Source organism: Rhinoderma darwinii, chromosome 4 (genome assembly GCF_050947455.1).
Source record: "Rhinoderma darwinii isolate aRhiDar2 chromosome 4, aRhiDar2.hap1, whole genome shotgun sequence".
Classification (NCBI taxonomy): domain Eukaryota; kingdom Metazoa; phylum Chordata; class Amphibia; order Anura; family Rhinodermatidae; genus Rhinoderma; species Rhinoderma darwinii.
The window spans coordinates 20814265-20835562 of NC_134690.1; the positions used below are offsets into that span (position 1 = coordinate 20814265).

Here is a 21298-nt window from a genome sequence, read left to right on the forward strand (position 1 = left end):
AAGTTGACACCTGCTATATCTGTAGTAAGGAAGTTCTTAGTACAAAGACTTTTATAATTAATTAGAAGATTTATTGTGTATGAATGTGTAATTGTCACGATATACGGTTGTTCCATTTTTTAGAGTTTCCCCTTTATTTTGTGTATAGAATTAGAGAATTATTAAAGTTTGACCTAAAGAAAAGTGTCCCCAGCTCAGAGATAATTTTGCAGGACGCTCTCTGAGCTTAGTCTAGGCAGGTTCACCAGCCTGAAATAAATCTAGTAACGGATATTATAAGGATTAAAAGCCGCCGTTTCAGCAGGATTAAAACTTGTAAAATCAATTCTCCTATTTCACTCTTGAGTGAGTCAGCCCCGGCTGCGGTAATACAGGATATTAGGGAATCTTTCTTCTTCCTAATCATTTTTGGTTTGTTTTCTAAGAACTTCATAGGTGACGCCGTATAGCGTAGTAAATAACTTTGTACCAACAGACCTCATTGCCTAAAGGGGTAGTCCGCCCACAGGTGTATTTAAAGGGGTAGTCCACATACAGGTGTATTTAAAGGGGCAATCTACCTTCATGTGTATTTAAAGAGGACCTGTCACTATGTCATATAAGTTTAATTGGTTAACTGACCTGAATCCAACGCTCTTTTTCTTCTTTCCTGGAACCCTCTGTTCCAGGGATATGGCCCACTGATGTGTTGGCTCCCTATATGCTAATTTGCTGTCACTAGCCAACAGGGCGGAGCTAGCTTTCCTGCCTTTCATAATGACCAATCAGTACAACGCCACTTGAGGGTTGGCTAACTTGAGTACATTTAGAGTACATGACCAACGATATCTCACACATCTGTTATAGCTGTTTTTTGTATGGCTTTGAGTAGCTTTCCCCTTTTAGTACTGGCCCTCGGTTCACCTTTTTTAAGAAATTATCTTCCTTCTCATTGCCTTATGTCTTGGTTATCACTGCACCTCGATGGTCTGCCAGCACACTCCGGGGAGCACACCCATGGCTTCTTCTTAGAGTCGACTAAGAAAACTTAAGGTCTGTCTAGGAATTCGAAAAACACTAGTAGAGATGATCATAAGCTTCATCATTTTTTCATTATTTTAATTAATGGGTTTTCCAGGACTAAAACATTAATGGTCTATTCTAAATATGGTTCACCAACGTTTCATAGGTGAGAGTCCAACCTCGCCAATCATCAGAAAGAAGTGACTGGTTCTGCACTACGTCGTACATCCACGCATCCTTCGGGCTCCATGTTCTGACGGCCCCTTCTCTATAGATATCAATGACTGCCTTTATATTTGTGGTCACCAGTAGTTATTCTGTCCATTGCAGGAAGTGGCAAGATGGTGTCCAGGCACGGCATAGGCTGGCAGCTCAAGTTTCTATGAGGGCAAGAAGCTCTGTACTGTTGGTAAAACACAGTGGTTGAATGGGCTTACAGGGGTATTCCCATCCTAAACATTTACACAGTGGCGCCTCATCATTATTGAAACCAATGGAACGGTGTCCGCACATGCACAAAGTTTATGGCAATTATGGAAAGAGCCAAGGAGGGCTAGGGCAGATAATTGAATTTTCGTCCAAATTTGCATTGCCCACGCCCTCTTTATGGTCCGGTTTGCGGCATTGTCCCACCAAAATCGTACTATTGGCAAGTATGGTTCTGTGTACATAGGTAGTAATATAATATATTTACATGCACAGATAGACAGGTTTCTCGCAGAAATCACCCAAATATGTTTGCCGATATTTGCTGTATAAAAGGCTAAATTTAAAGATACTTTTTTTTCAGGTACAATTCATGCGATTGGAGATACCTGGAAAATTCCACTGACTGCAGAGGTTGGCTTGTTGTCTCGCAATGTCCAGATTGACACGGACACACCATGTTCTGGTACAATTATGGTTGGCAAATATACAAATGATCTTGGGGAAGAATATTTGGGTATGTCAAGAGCCACTTTCAATGGTTTCAGTTCTAGTATTTTTGAATGCTCGTTCTACTGAGCCTTGTTCACACTGCAACGAAGGGAAACGCAACTATTTATTTTTCTGTTGGAATCATATGGATCATACAAAAAAACCTCTATATGAAATCAGATTCATTCAGAGGCACGGTCTGAGTTCATACACTTGTTTGGGCAATCTATGATGGTTTCATACATGGTGGAGGTTGTAGCAAGCCATAATACTGCTGTACTTGTTATTATACTTTTACATCAAGACGGGAGTGCTGTTTATTACTCTGTAGGTGGATAACGTGTAACTGTTCTCTGCTGAAGGTAATAATATACAGGTCATGAAATCAGTAGGTTAATCATGTCTATAATTATTCTTACGAAAGTTACTCATTTTCCTTGTGGAGATCCAGCTTGTAGGCAGTCTTTCGGGCAATGCTCCATGGGAAAAATATGGAAATAGCTCTCTTCCAAATGGAAAAAAAAAAGAGTCTCTCCAGTGCCACCTATAGGTAGCTATCTTGTAAGTCAATGTCTGACCTTTTCATTGGAACCCATCAGCAGTTTTGAGGCCTCAAAACGACTGACAGGGTGATATAGGGAACGGGGAGTACATTTTAAATTACCTTTTTTCTCTGAGAAACCGGTGCCGGTTTCCCCCAGTGCGGCGGTCGCAAGTGCCACTCTCTAGAGACGTCACTCCCAGCAGAGCCGTCCAACGCAAGAGCACTTGTACATCAAGACCCATCTCGGTGGCACTTTAGAGCGTTTATTAAAAGTTAATCAATTGTTTTTAGAGCCTAGGAACATGATTCAGATTATGTTAAAATTGAATTACAAAGCAGAACTGATTATTCTTGTGGAGAGTAGCGAGACTATATTGCAATGCATACTGGGAAAAGTATGCATAATAGCTCTCCTCCAGAAGCAACAAAACTGTCTCAGCATAGTTTTCTTATGATGTGACCCACTACAGGTTATTCTATTACTCCCCATTACCTCCATCAGGTACAGCCTTATCCTCAATAAAATTATCACATGAGTAAATGACTCACTGCCCCCACAATATCACTGCACTCATGTTCTACTGCCACTTCTACGCTTTCTGATTTGTTAATACATAGTTTTGTTTTTGGAAAAAGTCCAAAAAGTTTAGACCGTAACTATATCTCTCTCATTGCAGGATCTCTAGAGCTTTCGAACACGGAAATTTCACACTTTGGATCTTCATCGTTTCCGGCAATAAACTTTAACAACACATCACGTAGATCTTCAATCTCATCTTCAAGCATTCACCACAGCTGTGGAGGTGGAATAAAAGCAACCAACAGCACAAACATTTCACTACATGCTAATGTTTTATACAACAGTGTCGGACATGGGATTCACCTTGATGGTGGTAACCACATTCTAACTGAGAACCTTCTCATCTTAATGAAGCAACCTAAAACCCAAGTCGAATGGGTGGCGGGTATAAAGATTAATCCACCAAGCCAAGCTTTCTTGTCTCGTAATTCAGTGGCAGGGTCTGAACGTAATGCGTATCATGTACAAGGCCAAAAGTGTCAGTCTGGGGAAAGGTCTTGGCTGGGGAATGTGGCCCATTCAAGTCTTCATGGAATTCATATCTACTGGGAGGACAACCTTAAGAATTGCACCAAAATATCTGGATTCCTTGCTTATAAGAACTATGACTATGGTCTTTTTTTTTACGTGGAAGGTAGTGCGATGGTGGATAACGTGGCTCTTGTAGACAATAGAGTTGGCATTTTACCCATTGGTTCCCGAAGACCTGTTTATCCATATAATACCATGAAGCAATACATCTCAATCAACAATTCTGTAATAGTCGCAACAAGCCCAGCGTTCGACTGCTTACGGGATCGAATTAAACCTTTGTCTGCCAACGTCACGCTACGAGATCGAGCACCAGATTCACCTTATAGTGGACGAGTTGGCATTCTTTGGCCAATTTTTACTGCAAGGCCCAGACTATGGCCAGATTACCCATGGCACCTGCTAGCAAGTGATGGAGCCGTGGCGGGTATAATGACATTACAAGGTCAGTAGACTTTTACTTTTGTTTTCATCAATTTGGAAAATAAAATAATGTGAGCGTTCACATTTAGGGTATATTCACACGGCTTATTTTCGGCCGTTTTTCGGGCCGTATACGACCAAAACATGTCCGGAAAATCGGAAGCAGAACGCCTCCAAACATCTGCCCATTGATTTAAGTGGGAAAAACGGCGTTCTGTTCTGACGGGCCATTTTTTTACGTGGCCGTTTTGAAAAACGGCCGCTTAAAAAAACGCCCGCGAAAAAGAAGTGCATGTCACTTCTTGAGCCGTTTTTGGAACCGTTTTTCATTGACTCTATAGGGAAACAGCTCCAAAAACAGCCGTAAAAAACGCAGCGAAAAACGCAAGTTTGCTTAAAAAACGCCTGAAAATCAGGAGCTGTTTTCCCATGAAAGCAGCTCCGTATTTTCAGACTTTTTTAGTAAGCGTGTGAACATACCCTAAGTATAAATTGTCTGAAAACAATGGGCCTCATTTGTTCTGCTGTATACCCAAGGTTAACGGTGACAATCAACTAATTTTCTGTAAAATATGGAACTTATTGATTAACTTTTAAAATAATTTTTGGAGAGGGGGAATGGAAAAAAAAAGCAATTCAGCCGTTATTTTTTGTCTCGCGGCTTAGATAACGTGTTAACTTTACCATTCAGGTCGTTACGATTGCGGTAATACCATATGCTGTGTGTTTTGGACTATAAGACACACCCAGCTTTTAGACAACAAAAAATAGGAACATTTTTTAATATTTTACTACTTTTCAAAAGTATTGGTTAAAAAAAATAATTTCTGCGGTTTCACCACATTCTGAGAGCCATAACTTTTATCTTTTTTTCATCGTTTGAGCGGTAAGAGGGTTTATGTTTATTTTTTGCAGGACGAGCTGTGGTTTTTATTAGCACAATTCTTTGGTACATACGATTTTTTATCACTTTTTTTTTTTCATTCTTTTTAGCCCTATGGTGACCAAAAAACTACAATTCTGGGGTTTTAATTTTTTTACGCCGTTCACCGTGCAAGTCAAATAATGATATATTGTAGGAGTTGGGACTTTTACGGACGCAGCGATACCAATATTTTTTTTTTTATTTCATTTTTTTAATTTTTCCATTGTGTTTGAGGGAAAAATGGGAAAAGGATTTTTTTTTTAACTTTCAATATTATTTTATACTCCCGAAAATGTATCTAACTTTTTTTGTTTACACATTTTATTAGTTCCCCTAGGGAACTTGAACCAGCGATTATTAGATCACTGGTACAATACACTGCAATACATGGATGAGTTACGGAAACAGCGTAACTCGCTGAGCTACGCTGTTTCCATAACTTCCATAGTAGTGAATGGTAGTTACAGAAACAGCGTAGCTCAGAGAGTTACGCTGTTTCCGTAACTCGACCATGTACGCTGTTTTCGTAGCTTCCGAGTTCCGGAAATAGCATAGCTCGCGGTGCTACGCTGTTTCCGTAACTCCCATCCAATTCTATGGGTGATACGGAAACAGCGTAGCTTAACGAGCACTCGGCTATTTCCATAACTCCCGACCACTTAACCAGGAAGTGGCCGGGAGACAGCAGAGCCGGGTAGGATAGAACGGGGTTTAGGGGGCCCCATTCTAGAGATAGGTGTGGGACCCGAATCTATCAAACATTTATGACATATCCTGTGGATATGTCATAAATGTCCTTCATGGGAAGACCCCTATAAATGCTGTCTTCGCTATTGACCGCGGCATTTAACTAGTTAAACGGCCAGGAACAGCGCCACTGCTGTTCCTGGCGGTTAGAGCAGCGTGTCAGCTGTAAAACACAGCTGACACCTGCAGTGTATGGAGCGGGCTGAGCACATGAGCCCGCTCCATACATCATCCTCTCTCCACTCCATGCAGTAGCGGATTAAGTAGACCATAGGCCCTGGGCTGTTACCCAAACTTGGGCCCCCCTTCCGCACCGACGCCCTGCCGCACCATAACTATTGTTAACACTGCCTTTTTGGGCAAGCATTAAGAAAGGGTGTTACGATTCCCCTTGTCACAGGGCTGTGTGCCTACATACTGACAGTATCACACTTTGCAGGGACACATCCTCCTGACAAGGGGAATTGTCTATCAGTCCTGGACTGCAGAAAGACTTTTTGTGAAATTGTAATGACGGGGGTGGAGAGACAGACAAGTGAGCCCTAATCTACCCGCCACTCAGTCCCTGCCTACTTGCAACGACCCGCCCTAGGCGACGGGGTACAACTGGGCGACGGTCCCTACGCTCAATAAGTGCACGACAGACAAACAGACAAGGGTACACAGAGCTAGGGGGAGAAAGGGGCAGTTGCCCACGGCAACACCGTGAGCAACAAGAGAAGTGAACAAGCCGAGTCAAACCAGGAGAGTACGAGGTGCCAAACGCAGAGCAGGAGAGTAGTGAACAAGCCGAGTCAAACCAGGAGTGTACGAGGTACCAAACGCAGAACACGAGAGTAGTCAGCAAGCCGGGGTCAATATGAAGCAAGGACAATAGTACAAGAAGCTGCAGCAGGGCCAGGAAACCAAACGAGAAGAATCACAATCAAAGGAGGAACAGGAAAGGCAGGTATAAATAGACAGAGGGCGGGAGCTAGCTCCGTCTGGCCAGGCTGTGATAGGTTCTCCCACTCCTAAGCCTGCCACCCTGAGTGGTGGAAGATGGAGTCAGTCTCACAGACATAGAAGCAGGTGCAGACTGATTATCTATGGGCGTTAACACAGAAGCTGTGCCTGGCAGATCCTTTACAGTACCCCCCCTTTTATGAGGGGCCACCGGACCCTTTCTAAGTGGACCTGGTTTACTGGGGAAACTAAGGTGAAACCTCCTGACCAATATCCGAGCGTACCCAAGTCCTCTCCTCAGGCCCGTATCCTCTCCAATGGACCAGGTACTGGAGGGAGCCTTGGACCATCCTGCTGTCCACAATCTTGGCCACCTCGAATTCTGTCCCCTCAGGGGAGAGAACAGGGACCGGAGGTTTCCTCGAGGGAGCCAAGGACGGGGAGCAGCATTTAAGGAGGGAGGCATGGAACACGTCGTGTACTCGAAAAGATGGGGGAAACTCCAGTCGGAAGGAGACAGGATTAAGGACTTCAATGACCTTGTACGGCCCTATAAACCGGGGAGCAAACTTCTTGGACGGGACTTTAAGGTGCAAGTTCTTTGACGATAGCCACACCAGATCCCCGACAATAAACAAGGGGTTAGCAGAACGTCTTCTATCTGCCTGAGTTTTTTGTATGCTCTGGGACACCTCTAGGTTCTTCTGAACCTGAGCCCAGACTGTGCACAGTTCTCGATGAACGACCTCTACCTCGGGATTGTTGGAACTACCAGGTAAAACGAAAGAGAACCCAAAATTACAGAAAAAGGAGGAGACCCCTGACGAGTTACTGACCCGGTTATTAAGGGAAAATTCGGCGAGGGGAATGAATGAGACCCAATCATATTGACAGTCAGAGATAAAACGCCTTAAATATTGTTCTAGAGACTGATTAGTCATCTCAGTTTGGCCATTAGTTTCAGGATGGAAGGCAGAGGAGAAGGACAGATCAATCTCCAACTTTTTACAGAAGGCTCTCCAAAACAATGAAACAAATTGTACCCCTCTATCAGAAACAATATTGACAGGGACCCCATGGAGACGCAGGATGTGTTTGACAAACAAGGTAGCTAACGTCTTAGCATTGGGTAGTTTCTTGAGGGGCACAAAATGGCACATCTTACTGAAGCGGTCTACTACAACCCACACCACCGACTTGCCATGAGATGGAGGCAAATCGGTGATAAAATCCATGGAGATATGGGTCCAAGGTCTCTGGGGAATGGGCAAAGAACATAGTAAGCCCGCTGGTCGGGACCTGGGAGTCTTGGACCTAGCAAAAACTTCACAAGCGGCGACGTAGGCCTTAACGTCTTTAGGCAACCCAGGCCACCAATAGTTTCTGGCAATGAGGTGCTTGGTACCCAGGATGCCTGGATGACCAGATAGTGCAGAGTCATGATTTTCCCTAAATACCCTTAGCCGGAATTGCAGGGGAACAAACAGCTTGTTCTCAGGAATGCTCCCGGGAGCTAAACCTTGATCAGCCGCAATTTCAGAGACTAAATCAGAATCAATAGCGGAAATGATTATACCTGGAGGCAAAATACAAGTAGGATCTTCCTCTGAAGGAGGGCTGGCCATGAAGCTACGTGACAGTGCATCAGCCTTAACATTTTTAGACCCAGCCCTATAGGTAACCACAAAGTTGAATCTGGTAAAAAATAACGCCCAACGAGCTTGTCTCGGGTTTAGCCTCCGGGCAGATTCTAGGAAAACCATATTCTTGTGGTCGGTAAGGACCGTTACCTGGTGCCTAGCCCCCTCCAGGAAGTGGCGCCACTCTTCAAATGCCCATTTAATGGCTAAGAGTTCGCGGTTGCCAATATCATAGTTCCTCTCAGTGGGTGAAAACTTCCTGGAGAAGTAGGCACAGGGACGGAGATGGGTGAGGGACCTGGTACCCTGGGACAAGACAGCCCCCACTCCCACCTCGGACGCGTCAACCTCCACGATAAATGGCTCCATTTGGTTGGGCTGAACCAGCACCGGGGCCGAGATAAAGCACTTCTTAAGGACCTCAAAAGCCTGGACAGCCTCAGGAGGCCAGTGGAGGAGATCAGCACCTTTGCGAGTGAGATCTGTAAGAGGCTTAGCGATGATCGAGAAGTTAGCAATAAACCTCCTGTAATAATTAGCAAACCCCAGGAAGCACTGTAACGCCTTCAGGGAGGCAGGTTGGACCCATTCCGCCACAGCCTGGACCTTGGCAGGGTCCATGCGTAATTCATGAGGAGTGAGGATTTGGCCCAAAAATTGTATCTCCTGCACCCCAAACACACATTTTTCGGTCTTTGCAAACAGTTTGTTTTCTCAAAGGACCTGGAGCACCTTCCTGACATGCTCAATGTGGGAGGACCAGTCCTTGGAAAACACAAGTATGTCATCAAGGTACACTACAAGAAATACCCCCAGGTAGTCTCTTAAAATCTCATTTATGAAATTCTGGAAGACCGCGGAAGCATTACACAACCCAAAGGGCATGACGAGGTATTCAAAATGACCTTCGGGCGTGTTAAACACAGTCTTCCACTCATCCCCCTCTTTGATGCGGATAAGGTTATACGCCCCCCGTAGATCAAACTTAGAGAACCATTGGGCCCCCTGAACCTGATTAAAGAGATCAGGAGTCAGAGGAAGGGGATGCTGGTTCCTTACAGTGACCTTATTCAAGCTTCGGTAGTCAATGCATGGCCTAAGACCACCATCCTTCTTCCCTACGAAGAAGAAGCCAGCACCTACCGGAGAAGTAGAGGGGCGAATGTAACCCTTGGCCAGGCATTCCTGGATATACTCTCTCATGGCTTCACGTTCGGGACAAGAGATATTAAATATCCTACCCTTAGGGAGCTTAGCTCCTGGTACCAAATTGATTGCGCAATCATATTCTCTATGAGGAGGTAACACTTCAGAGGCATCCTTAGAGAAAACATTGGCGAAGTCCTGAACAAACTCAGGTAGCGTGTTCACCTCCTCAGGGGGAGAAATAGAATTAACAGAAAAACATGACGTCAAGCATTCATTACCCCATTTGGTAAGGTCCCCAGAATTCCAGTCAAATGTGGGATTATGCAACTGCAACCAGGGAAGGCCTAAAACCAAATCGGACGATAATCCCTGCATTAACAGTACAGAGCACTGCTCCAAATGCATGGAGCCAACAAGGAGTTCAAAAACGGGGGTATGCTGTGTAAAATAACCATTAGCAAGAGGAGTGGAGTCGATACCCACTACCGGGACAGGTTTAGGCAAATCAATCAAAGGCATAGCTAGAGACATAGAAAATTCCACAGACATGATATTAGCAGAAGACCCTGAATCCACGAAAGCACTGCCGGTAGCAGACCTACCACCAAAAGAGACCTGAAAGGGAAGCAAGATTTTATTATGTTTCATATTTACGGGAAATACCTGTGCGCCCAAGTGACCTCCCCGATGATCACTTAGGCGCGGAAGTTCTCCGGCTGCATTCTTACGCTTAGGACAGTTGTTCACTTGATGCTTGTCATCCCCACAGTAGAAGCAGAGACAATTCTTCCTGCGGAAATCCCTACGTTGTTGGGGGGACACGGAGGCCCCGAGTTGCATAGGTACCTCCGAGTCTTCCGGGGAGGAACGAAGCAACGGAACCTCGGGAGGCATCATGGGGGAGTCAGAGGAGAAAACATCAAGACGTTCAAGTTGTCGTTCCCTGAGACGTCGGTCAAGTCGTACCGCTAAAGCAATAACCTGGTCTAGGGAGTCAGAAGAGGGATAACTAACTAGCAGATCTTTCAGGGCGTTCAACAGACCCAACCTAAACTGGCACCTTAAGGCAGGGTCATTCCACCGAGAAGCTACGCACCACTTCCTAAAGTCATGGCAATACTCCTCAACAGGTCTCTTACCCTGACGTAAGGTCACCAGCTGACTCTCGGCAAAAGCAGTCTTGTCAGTCTCGTCATAGATGAGTCCGAGAGCAGAAAAGAAAAGATCAACGGAGGAAAGTTCAGGGGCGTCAGGAGCCAAGGAGAAGGCCCATTCTTGGGGCCCTTCCTGGAGCCGGGACATAATTATACCCACCCGCTGGCTCTCAGAACCTGAGGAGTGGGGCTTTAAACGAAAATAGAGCCTACAACTCTCCCGAAAGGAGAGAAAAGTCTTCCGGTCCCCTGAGAACCGGTCGGGCAACTTGAGGTGGGGTTCAAGAGGTGAGGTTAGAGGGACTACCATGGTAGCATCAGGTTGGTTGACCCTCTGAGCCAGGGCCTGGACCTGTAGGGAGAGACCCTGCATTTGCTGAGCCAGGGTCTCAAGGGGGTCCATAGTGGTGTCAGGGACCAGGGTAGACTAGGTATGGGCTTGTGATTATGTAATGACGGGGGTGGGGAGACAGTCAAGTGAGCCCTAATCTACCCGCCATTCAGTCCCTGCCTACTTGCAACGACCCGCCCTAGGCGATGGGGTACAACGGGGCGACGGTCCCTACGCTCAATAAGTGCACGACAGACAAACAGACAAGGGTACACAGAGCTAGGGGGAGAAAGGGGCAGTTGCCCACGGCAACACCGTGAGCAACAAGAGAAGTGAACAAGCCGAGTCAAACCAGGAGAGTACGAGGTGCCAAACGCAGAGCAGGAGAGTAGTGAACAAGCCGAGTCAAACCAGGAGTGTACGAGGTACCAAACGCAGAACAGGAGAGTAGTCAGCAAGCCGGGGTCAATATGAAGCAAGGACAATAGTACAAGAAGCTGCAGCAGGGCCAGGAAACCAAACGAGAAGAATCACAAGCAAAGGAGGAACAGGAAAGGCAGGTATAAATAGACAGAGGGCGGGAGCTAGCTACGTCTGGCCAGGCTGTGATAGGTTCTCCCACTCCTAAGCCTGCCATCCTGAGTGGTGGAAGATGGAGTCAGTCTCACAGACATAGAAGCAGATGCAGACTGATTATCTATGGGCGTTAACCCCGAAGCTGTGCCTGGCAGATCCTTTACAGTACCCCCCCTTTTATTAGGGGCCACCGGACCCTTTCTAAGTGGACCTGATTTACTGGGGAAACTAAGGTGAAACCTCCTGACCAATATCCCAGCGTGAACATCCCGAGCGGGTACCCAAGTCCTCTCCTCAGGCCCGTATCCTCTCCAATGGACCAGGTACTGGAGGGAGCCTTGGACCATCCTGCTGTCCACAATCTTGGCCACCTCGAATTCTGCCCCCTCAGGGGTGAGAACAGGGACCGGAGGTTTCCTCGAGGGAGCCAAGGACGGGGAGCAGCATTTAAGGAGGGAGGCATGGAACACATCGTGTACTCGAAAAGATGGGGGCAACTCCAGTCGGAAGGAGACAGGATTGAGGATTTCAATGACCTTGTACGGCCCTATAAACCGGGGAGCAAACTTCTTGGACGGGACCTTAAGGCGCAAATTTTTAGACGATAGCCACACCAGATCCCCGACCATAAACAAGGGGTTAGCAGAACGTTTTCTATCTGCCTGAGTTTTTTGTATGCTCTGGGATGCCTCTAGCCCTGAGCACTTGGATCGCTTTATGCATGGCGCAATCCCAATGGGTGCATTGTTTCCCAGACACAGCTTGTATCTTCTGACCTGAGAGCAATTGTGGAGATTTGGCAAGTTGGCCGTCCCACCATTTCTTCTAACACCTTAGCCACATCTTCCGTACATGTACGGCGGATGTGGACTCTGTTAATATAGTACGGGCACAGGGGCACAGGAGCTGATCCTGCACCATAAGGGTATGTTCACACGTAGTCAACCAAAACGTCTGAAAATCCAGAGCTGTTTTCAAGGGAAAACAGACCCTGCTTTTCAGACGTTTTTTTACCAACTCGCATTTTTACCAACTCATTTTTTTACCAACTCGTTTTTGGAGCTGTTTTCATTGGAGTCTATGAGAAAACAGCTCCAAAAACGTCTGAAAGAAGTGTCCTGCACTTCTTTTGACGAGGCTGTATTTTTACGAGTCGTCGTTTGACAGCTGTCAAACGACGACGCGTAAATAACAGGTCGTCTGCACAGTACGTCGGCAAACCCATTCAAATGAATGGGCAGATGTTTGCCGACGTATTGGAGCCGTATTTTCAGACGTAAAACGAGGCATAATACGCCTCGTATACGTCTGAAATTTGGCCGTGTGAACATACCCTAACAGTTGGGTGCCGGCTGTTTTACACATCTGACACTTGCCTGCAACGACGGGATTGGAGATAAATCTGATTCCGGCCATTTAACCCGTCAGATTTTGCTGTCTAGACTACAGCATCTGAGTGATGAAACAGTGGGAGAGGGCTGATTGGATGCCATGGCAGGTCTGCCTTCTGCGTCCAATAATGAAACCTTGCCAGAAGCAAGACTTAATAGTAGAACCTCGAAAAATGCAATACACTGCAATATATACCGTAAGTACAGTATTGCCGTTTATTGCATGAGTTATCTAGCGGTCGCATGGTAAAGTTCCCTAGGGGAACTAAGAAAAATAAATAAATGTAAAATATTATTTTTTAAAAAGAGCAAAATTAAAATAAGTAATAGTAAAAAAAAAGAAAAACCTTTTCCCGTTTTTTACATTATAAAATGTAAACAATGATAAACGTAGACATAATTGTTAAAATAAAAAACTTTTGAAAAACCATATGATTTAACCCGTAGCGTGAACGCTGTAGGAAATAATAAATAATAATACATTCACAATGGCATTTTTTTTCACCTCGCTTCCCCCAAAAAATGTAATGAAAGGTGATTAAAAAAGTCTAAAATGGTACAAGATGTTACCAATCAAAACGAAAGCTCACCTCTCAAATATCAAGCTCTCACACCGCTCTCTCGATTGAAAAATAAAAAGTTCTGGGTCTCAAAATATGGCGACACAAAACAAATTCATGTTTTAAGGAATTGTTTTTATTTAGTAAAACTATCAAAACATAAGACTTTATAAATTTGGTATCTCTGAATAAAGTTCACGTCATTCTTAGGCCCCATGCTCACGAACGTGCTTTTGCGGCTGCAATTTCCCCGAAAATCCACGGGAGAATTGCGGCTCCATTCATTTCTATGAGGCCATGCACACGACCGTAGTTTTGGCGGTCTTTGCACGGCCCGCAGAAAGAACGGGCATGTCTTATTACGGCCGTCTTCTGCGGTCTGGGCTCATTGAAAACAATGGTGGCGGCCATGCGCATGGCCTGCGATTTGCGGGCGGCTTGCGGCTGACAGTCCGATGCCGGCCGACCCGAAAATCACAGCCGTGCACATGGCTACGGTCGTGTGCATGAGGCCTTACCGCATAGCGTGCACCGTAAAAAAGAAAACTACCCACAATATATTTTTTTAGCTTTTCCCAGTACGTTACATAATACAGTAAATTGGACCGTTAAAAACTACAACTCGTCCTGCAAAAAACAAGCCCTCATACGGCTGTGTCGACGAGAACATGAAAAAAGTTATGACTCTGAGACCTCATTCACACGAACGCGTGTAAAATCGGAAGTAAAAAACGTCCGGTTTACATCCGTGCGGAATCGTTTTTTCGACGGATACTTGAGTCTATTGAGGGATCCAAGGAAAATGGGCAAAAATAGGACATGTCCTATTTTTTCACAGGTCGTTCACACGTTCCGTTAAAACAACGGCCGTGTGAATAGCCCCTTAGTACATTGAGTTTAATGCAGCCGTGTGGCAGCGGTTAAAAAAATGGCCTTCACACAGCCGATTAAGTCGTTCGTGGGAATAACATCTTAGAATGCGACGATGAAAAAACGCAAATACATTTTTTTTTTAATTAGCTGTGTCCTTAAGGGGTTTTCCTAAGAAATTGATGGCCTATCCTCAGGATAGTGGGGGTCCAACTCCCGGCACCCCCGCCGATCAGCTGTTTAGAAGGAACTGCTTCTCTTTAAGTTCAACCTATAATCTATACTGTGAATTGTCGACACACGTGTAGCGGCGGTTCACAGTATTACAGCCTTCTCCCATTCATGTGAATAAAAGAAGACTGTAAGGCCCTGTTCACACTGAGTTTTTTGCAGGCAGAAAAAATCTGCCTCAGAATTCCATTTTTTGCGCGTTTTTCGCCTGCGGTCATTGAAGCTAATGCAAGGACCACGGGCAAAAAGCACAGAGAAAAACGTTTAGAAACGCGGGTTTTTCTGCCTCCCATTCATTTCAATGGGAGGTCAGAGGCGGAAGCCTCGCAAGAAAAGACATGCCCAGGGAAAAGTCGCCCAGGGAAAAAAAACGCTTCTGCTTCCCATTGAAATCAATGGGGCGTAATTTCAGAAGTTTTTCGGCGCTGATTCCAACATGGTTTCCGCGTCAAAATCAGGGCCAAAAAACACGGTGTAAACTGACCCTAAGGGTATGTGCACACGACCTCATTTCAGACGTAATGGAGGCGTTTTACTCCTCGAATTACGCCTGTAAAGACGGCTCCAAAACGTCGGCAAACATCTGCCCATTGCTTGCAATGGGTCTTACGATGTTCTGTGCAGACGAGCTGTCATTTTACGCGTCGTTGTCAAAATACGGCGCGTAAAATGACGGCTCGTCAAAAGAAGTGCAGGACACTTCTTGGGACGTTTTTGGAGCCGTTTTCTCATAGACTCTATTGAAAACAGCTCAAAAACGGCCTTAAAAAACACAGAGAAAAACGCGAGTTGCTCAAAAAACGTCTGAAAAGCAGGAGCCGTTTTCCCTTGAAAACAGCTCCGTATTTTTAGACATTTTTGCTGACTGCGTGTGAACATAGCCTTATACTGTAAACCGCCGCTACAAGTGTGCCAGTAATTCACAATACAAGCAGATAAGGAAAGAAGGGGAGGTCGCGCTCGCACCCCCTTCAAATCGGCTGATAGGTGGGGTGCCGTGAGTTGGACTCCCACCTATCAGGTATTGATGATCTATTCTGAGGAGAACCATTCATTCCTTAGGACTGTAAAAACTCTTTAAAGGGATATTTTAGTTAATTCCTTGAAATTAATAATATATTTAATTAAGACCTTCCACTCACACGTTGTACGTGGACCAATGAGGAGTTTTTGTGTTGATCCCATCAGATGTCACCTTTTCTGGATTTAAGAAGAGCTGTTACAGTGATGACATTGACACTTGCATCATGTCCAATCCGGGAAACATGGCAATAACGTGTCCAATCACAGCCGAGAGAATCAGGACGTCTGACATCAGACCTGACCACGTCTTCTACTTCCATCCACCGGACAGGTACCACGTAGTGAAGATTTTATTTCTATGACGTCATTAAATGTTCCTGTAATACCTGACCCCTACAATGCACTCATTCCCCCAGCAAACCGATGACTACTAAATCACTACAATCCAGCTTATTGTGCCCTCCTTCCCCTTTAAAAAAACACATGAAATTAAAATTAAAGGATACGTATTACATTAGCTTCTAACTGAGCAAAATTGCAATTTCACTGACAATTATGATGAAAGAAAAGGTCTGCCAAGCACAAGACGACTTTCAAAGGAGTTTCCTTCATTTCACTTGGACCCTTTCCTTATTTTCTGAGAAATTTCTCTCGTTCTTTGATTGCAATTTTCTACATTTTATGCTGTATTTTTCCATTGTCACAGATGTAGCAGAGCTGACTATGGTACTAAACTGTAACATTTTCACACCATAGTAACTTACGTCTCTGCTCAAAAAATCTCTAGAACATCACTGTGAGCTTCTTATATCAGCCAGTTATACTCCTAACTTCTTCTTTCTCTAAGTTCAGAAAGTAGCTAAACTACAACAGCCATTTTTAGCAGCTACAGCGATAACATTTAGTCACAGTGTCACCCAGTCTTCATAGAAATACATAGCCTCTTCTTTCCCCTCTCTTCTCCTCTCAGGGGCTATTCTGCACTGTTCTCTCCTTGGTGCGATGTTCAGCTGGATGCATCGCGCTGCCATGGCAGCTGACGCCCATTGATGACATCACTCTGAAGGGCAATTTGTACCTCTTTTCCTGACACTCACTGTCTGAGTGTGTTTGTACCTAGTGTCTGCCTCCAGCTACTGACTTCCGATCCTGACCTTGGCTTCGTCTTTTGTCAGCCCTGCTATATCTGTACATTTGCTTTCCATGTTGTGTGCTGTAGATCAATTATTACAGTAAGTCGCTTATTTAGATGAATACATTTATTTAAAAAATTATTTTATTTTTTTCCAATATAACCTGTAAATGTTTTTTGTTATCTTGCAAAAGTTATAGGTTATATCTATCCGCAATCAAATACGCTAAGAAAATATAAAAGTATATAAAAACATAAATCTATACACTATATGACCAAAAGTATATGGACTCCATCCTAATTATTTACAGGCATATCAGCCACACCTATTGCAAACAGGTGCATAAAATCAAGCAAACAGCCATGTAATCCCCATAGACAAACATTACTAGTAGTATGGGTCATACTGAGGAGCTCAGTGACGTTACATATGGCACGGTCATAGGATGCCACCTTTGTCACAAGTTAGTTGGTGAAATTCTGATCTGCTAGATTCACCAGTCAAGTGGAAGTGTCTAGGAATAACAGAAGCTGAGCCACGAAGCGATAGACCACGCAAACTCACGGAGCGGGGCCGCTAACTGCTGAAGTGCGTGGCAAGTAACAATCACTTTTCCTCTGTTGTATCACTCCCTACACAGATCAACGTTGCCTCTGGAAGTGACATCAGCACCAGTACTGTGTGTCTGGAGCTTAATGTAATGGGTTTCCACGTTAAGCAGCTGCACACAAGTCTGAGATCACCATACACAATGCCAAGCGGCGGCTGGAGTGATGTAAAGCACGTCGTCACTGGACTCTGAAGCAACGTGTTCTCTGGTTGAATCACATCTCACTATCTGGCAGCATGATGGAGGAATCTGGGTTTGGCAAATGCCAGGAGAATGCCACCTACTGAAATGCATAGGGCCTACTGTAACGTTTGGTGGAAGAGGGGTAATGGTCTGGGACTGTTTTTCAGGGTTTGGACCCCTAAATTTTAGTGAAGGATAATGTTAATGCTACAGGATACAAAGACATTTTACAACTTTTGCAACCATATGGGGTTCGGTCCTTTACTTGTTCCACCATGACTGCGACCCAGTGCACACAGTGAGCGACATAAAGACATGGGATGAGGAGTTTGATGTGGAGCAAATCGAGTGGCTACACAAAACCCCGACCTCAACCCCATCTAACCCTTTTTGGATATATTGGAATGCCGTTTGCCAGATCTTCTCCACCAACTTCAGCAGCTAACACCACAAATATTACTTTGGCTGAATGGGCACAAATTCCCACAGACACACTCCAAAATCTAGTGAAGGCTGTTCTACCGCAAAGAGGGCCAAACTCCATATTATCACCCATAGTTTTGGCATGGGATGTCCAACAAGCTCATATAGATGTGATGGTCAGGGGTCCATATACCTTTTACCATATATAGTAATGTTACTCAGTTCAAGGCCTAATCCTGTCCATGGAAACCTCTGGAAAATCTTTGTTAAGAGACTTTGATCAACAGTTGAAGAAGCATTTTTGGTGGAGTTGTTCATTATCTATACTATCATCATGTGTCGTCGCTATAGGACAGAGGGATGGCAGGCATCTATTGAGAAGAGAAGGCTTCATAGTAAAGTCACAAACGTAGTTTATTGGAACCATTAACTCTACAGTTCTCTAGATTTTCAGGAGGGTGGTGGTTGAAGGTGCCAAAACACTGTTCCCCTAAGCACCCCAAGGATTGGGAATTGGTGCCCCATGCACCTTCAGGGTATTATAGCAGTGGCGTGACTGTCTCTATTGCAGATACCCCTAGCTGGTCATTTACGATAGTTCAGAGTTGTGATAACCTCTGGGTAGTTGTTTCCGTTGATATTGTGGGGAGTAGCTAGAACACATAATGGTATAGATAGACCAAGGAGTAATATGAAATTGTGTATTTCATTTGTTAGTTATCTCTTCATCATTTTACATTAAAGGACAAATAGGTCTACAGCGATTCAGCAATTACATGGTCTTCTCATTTCCCGGCAGAACTGCAGAGTGCCCTTTATTGGCTGAATGTTCAGGAGCACAGGCAGGGCTATTCAAAGATCTGGATGGCAGTTTTCTTGGTTTCAATCCTCCAGTCACCGTCTTCCCCAAATCAGAACTTGATGCCGTTCATCCCTGTTACAATGTTGGTAAGTAAATACTCTCGAGTACATCCATCGAGGAGTCAGCTTAAAGTAAGTGTCTCAATGGAGCCCCAAAAATCCACTCATATCTTCAACATACAATGCCCATGTCAATTGACCTAAGTATTTTTGACCTCGAAGGTGCCTATACATTTTTCTTAACTCCCAAAATTCTCAGGGGACATGATAAATAGGGGAAAGGTTTAATATCCTAGCTCAGAAAACCAACAAAAAAGGAAATGGTGGTGGTTGGACACCATCTTCCTCATACTCCTAATGCCGAGGATAGGAACACGTTGCCAGGGCATTGGTGGTACTGAGCCCAGTGGCTGCACTGCCGACAATTATTGTTTTAAAATCATACAAATATTTTCCTGTATTCAGGGGCACAGTGGACTAGAATTTCTGCTCTTCTGGTAGTGGCAATTTTTTTTTACCTTTCCTGGAATAGTTAGTAGCACTTAATAGTCCAGCACTGCTGGTTGATCATCACCATAGATGTCACCACCAGCAACCTCTATACTAGGGTGTTGCCTATTCATTGGCATCAATTCATCTTCAGCTACATCGCGTCTACTTCACTAGCATCCTGCCGCCATCTTCAACACATCCAATGGTTGTGATCGTCACATCCGTGGAGTCAACACATGAGCAGTGGAGAAATTTAACGTAGACGCCATCATTGGGAAGATGGTCCATTGGTAAGTATCTTCCAATAATCTGGTATTTTGACTGCCCTGATACGTGTGGTTTGTAGAGAATCTCTCGCTCTATATCTCTGTCTTTCAGTTTGCTATTTTACGTTCTGTATTTCCTGACTTCCTTGCAGAAATTCATCGCTTCTCTTGTCTGTAGCTGTAAGAACTTCAAACAGCATTATCGTGATCTTACTTTTTTTTTATCCTGTGCGTCTCCATTTGTCAGGACTGACAGGACGCCGGAGATACAGATGCAACTAGAAGGCTGACAGAAAACGTGTCTGCCTGTATCTAAGCCTGAATATGCCATTTTCTTGTAGCCCGAGGGGAAATCTCATTTTCTTTCCTAGGCAATTATTGGCCTCAAAGACTGAAACTAGGTATATGTCTCTTTAATCTCCGCAGAAATTTATGTTCTCGCTTTCGACCGCTGATGTCCTGGGCTCCGAAGCCTTCTAATATAAAATACTGCTGGGGATCCGAGAGAAAAAATGAAAAAAGCAGCAGAAAATGGCTCCGAGACTGTTATTTCTCTGACGCCGAGGTTACATAGACAATTTGTTTATGATACTGGAGATACCAGGTCGTTTTCAAGGCAAAGTAATGGAGCTATACCTAGGCTTTGTTGTGTATACAGAAGAAGATTAATAAAAGCCATTGTACGGGATATTGTTCTCTACACAAATCAAATATTAATCTTTTTTTGTAGCACAAGTTGAAAATAAAAGCTGATTTGTACGTGAAATACCACAGTGTGTGTGTGTATATATATATATATATATATATATATATATATATGCATATATATATATATATATATATATATATATTAGTCCTTCTCGATGAATTAGAATATCATCAAAAAGTTAATTTATTTCAGTAATTCAATTCAAAAAGTGAAACTCATATATTCTATAGATTCATTACACACAGAGTGATTTATTTCCAGCATTTTTTTTTATTTTAATGTTGATGATTTATGTCTTGCAAATAGTCCCTTAGTGTTATGCTGTTGCCAGTTTTCCCGTACCTGCTACCTCTATCCTGTATCCCGTGCTACCGTTGTTCCTGTGCCTTAGAAAGTTGGAGTCGTGTTGTGACATCGGTCATGCCTGCTGTGTTACCACGCTTGGTGTCGGCTGCAATGGTCCCATCTGAGCCTAGTCGTTACTACTGTCTGAACTGCTACGGGTACCCTTGTGCTTGGACTATATAGACATTGATTTGGTACGCTGCTTGGCCAGCTGCTATCCCACTATGGCGGTACAGCCCAGTGGGTCCACATACCCACAGATCGTGACAGTACGCTCAGGCTATAGACCCCGCTGGTCAACCCAAGACCGTGATGATATCACAAGACATGCCGGCGGATATGCTAGTCTGGATGCACAAGCTGCAGTCATCTCAGCATCCGTTCCTGTTGCGCCGGCTTTTCCACCCGCTACACCTCCTGTTAGTACCAGTGCTGACTCCCAATTCTCGCTGCCACTACCGCCACGCTATGACAGAGACGCGTGGACCTGCAGGGAATTTCTGAACCAGTGCCAGATCCACTTCAGTCTATATAACAGAGCATTTCCTACTGATGGTGCAAGGATCGCATTTATAGTATCACTCCTTACTGGCAAGGCCCTAGCATGGGCAAACCCTATCTGGGAACGTCCGGGACCAGAGACCCGTGACTTCCAGTATTTCCTACAGACTTTTTGCACTTTGTTTGAGGAACCTGGATGAGTCTCCTCAGCAGCTGCATCACTTCTGACCCTTTG

The 21298-nt window shown here is 44.5% G+C and overlaps 1 protein-coding gene across 1 annotated transcript in view; it reads left to right on the forward strand.

Annotated features, from left to right (window-relative positions):
* Positions 1–21298, forward strand: part of PKHD1 (PKHD1 ciliary IPT domain containing fibrocystin/polyductin) — a 515144-nt gene that overhangs the window by 389981 nt on the left and 103865 nt on the right. Inside the window, exons 55-58 of the mRNA XM_075860893.1 lie at positions 1793–1945; positions 3142–4020; positions 15706–15871; positions 18689–18837. Of these exons, the coding sequence (XP_075717008.1) occupies positions 1793–1945; positions 3142–4020; positions 15706–15871; positions 18689–18837 (1347 nt within the window). The remainder of the gene's footprint in view (positions 1–1792; positions 1946–3141; positions 4021–15705; positions 15872–18688; positions 18838–21298) is intronic.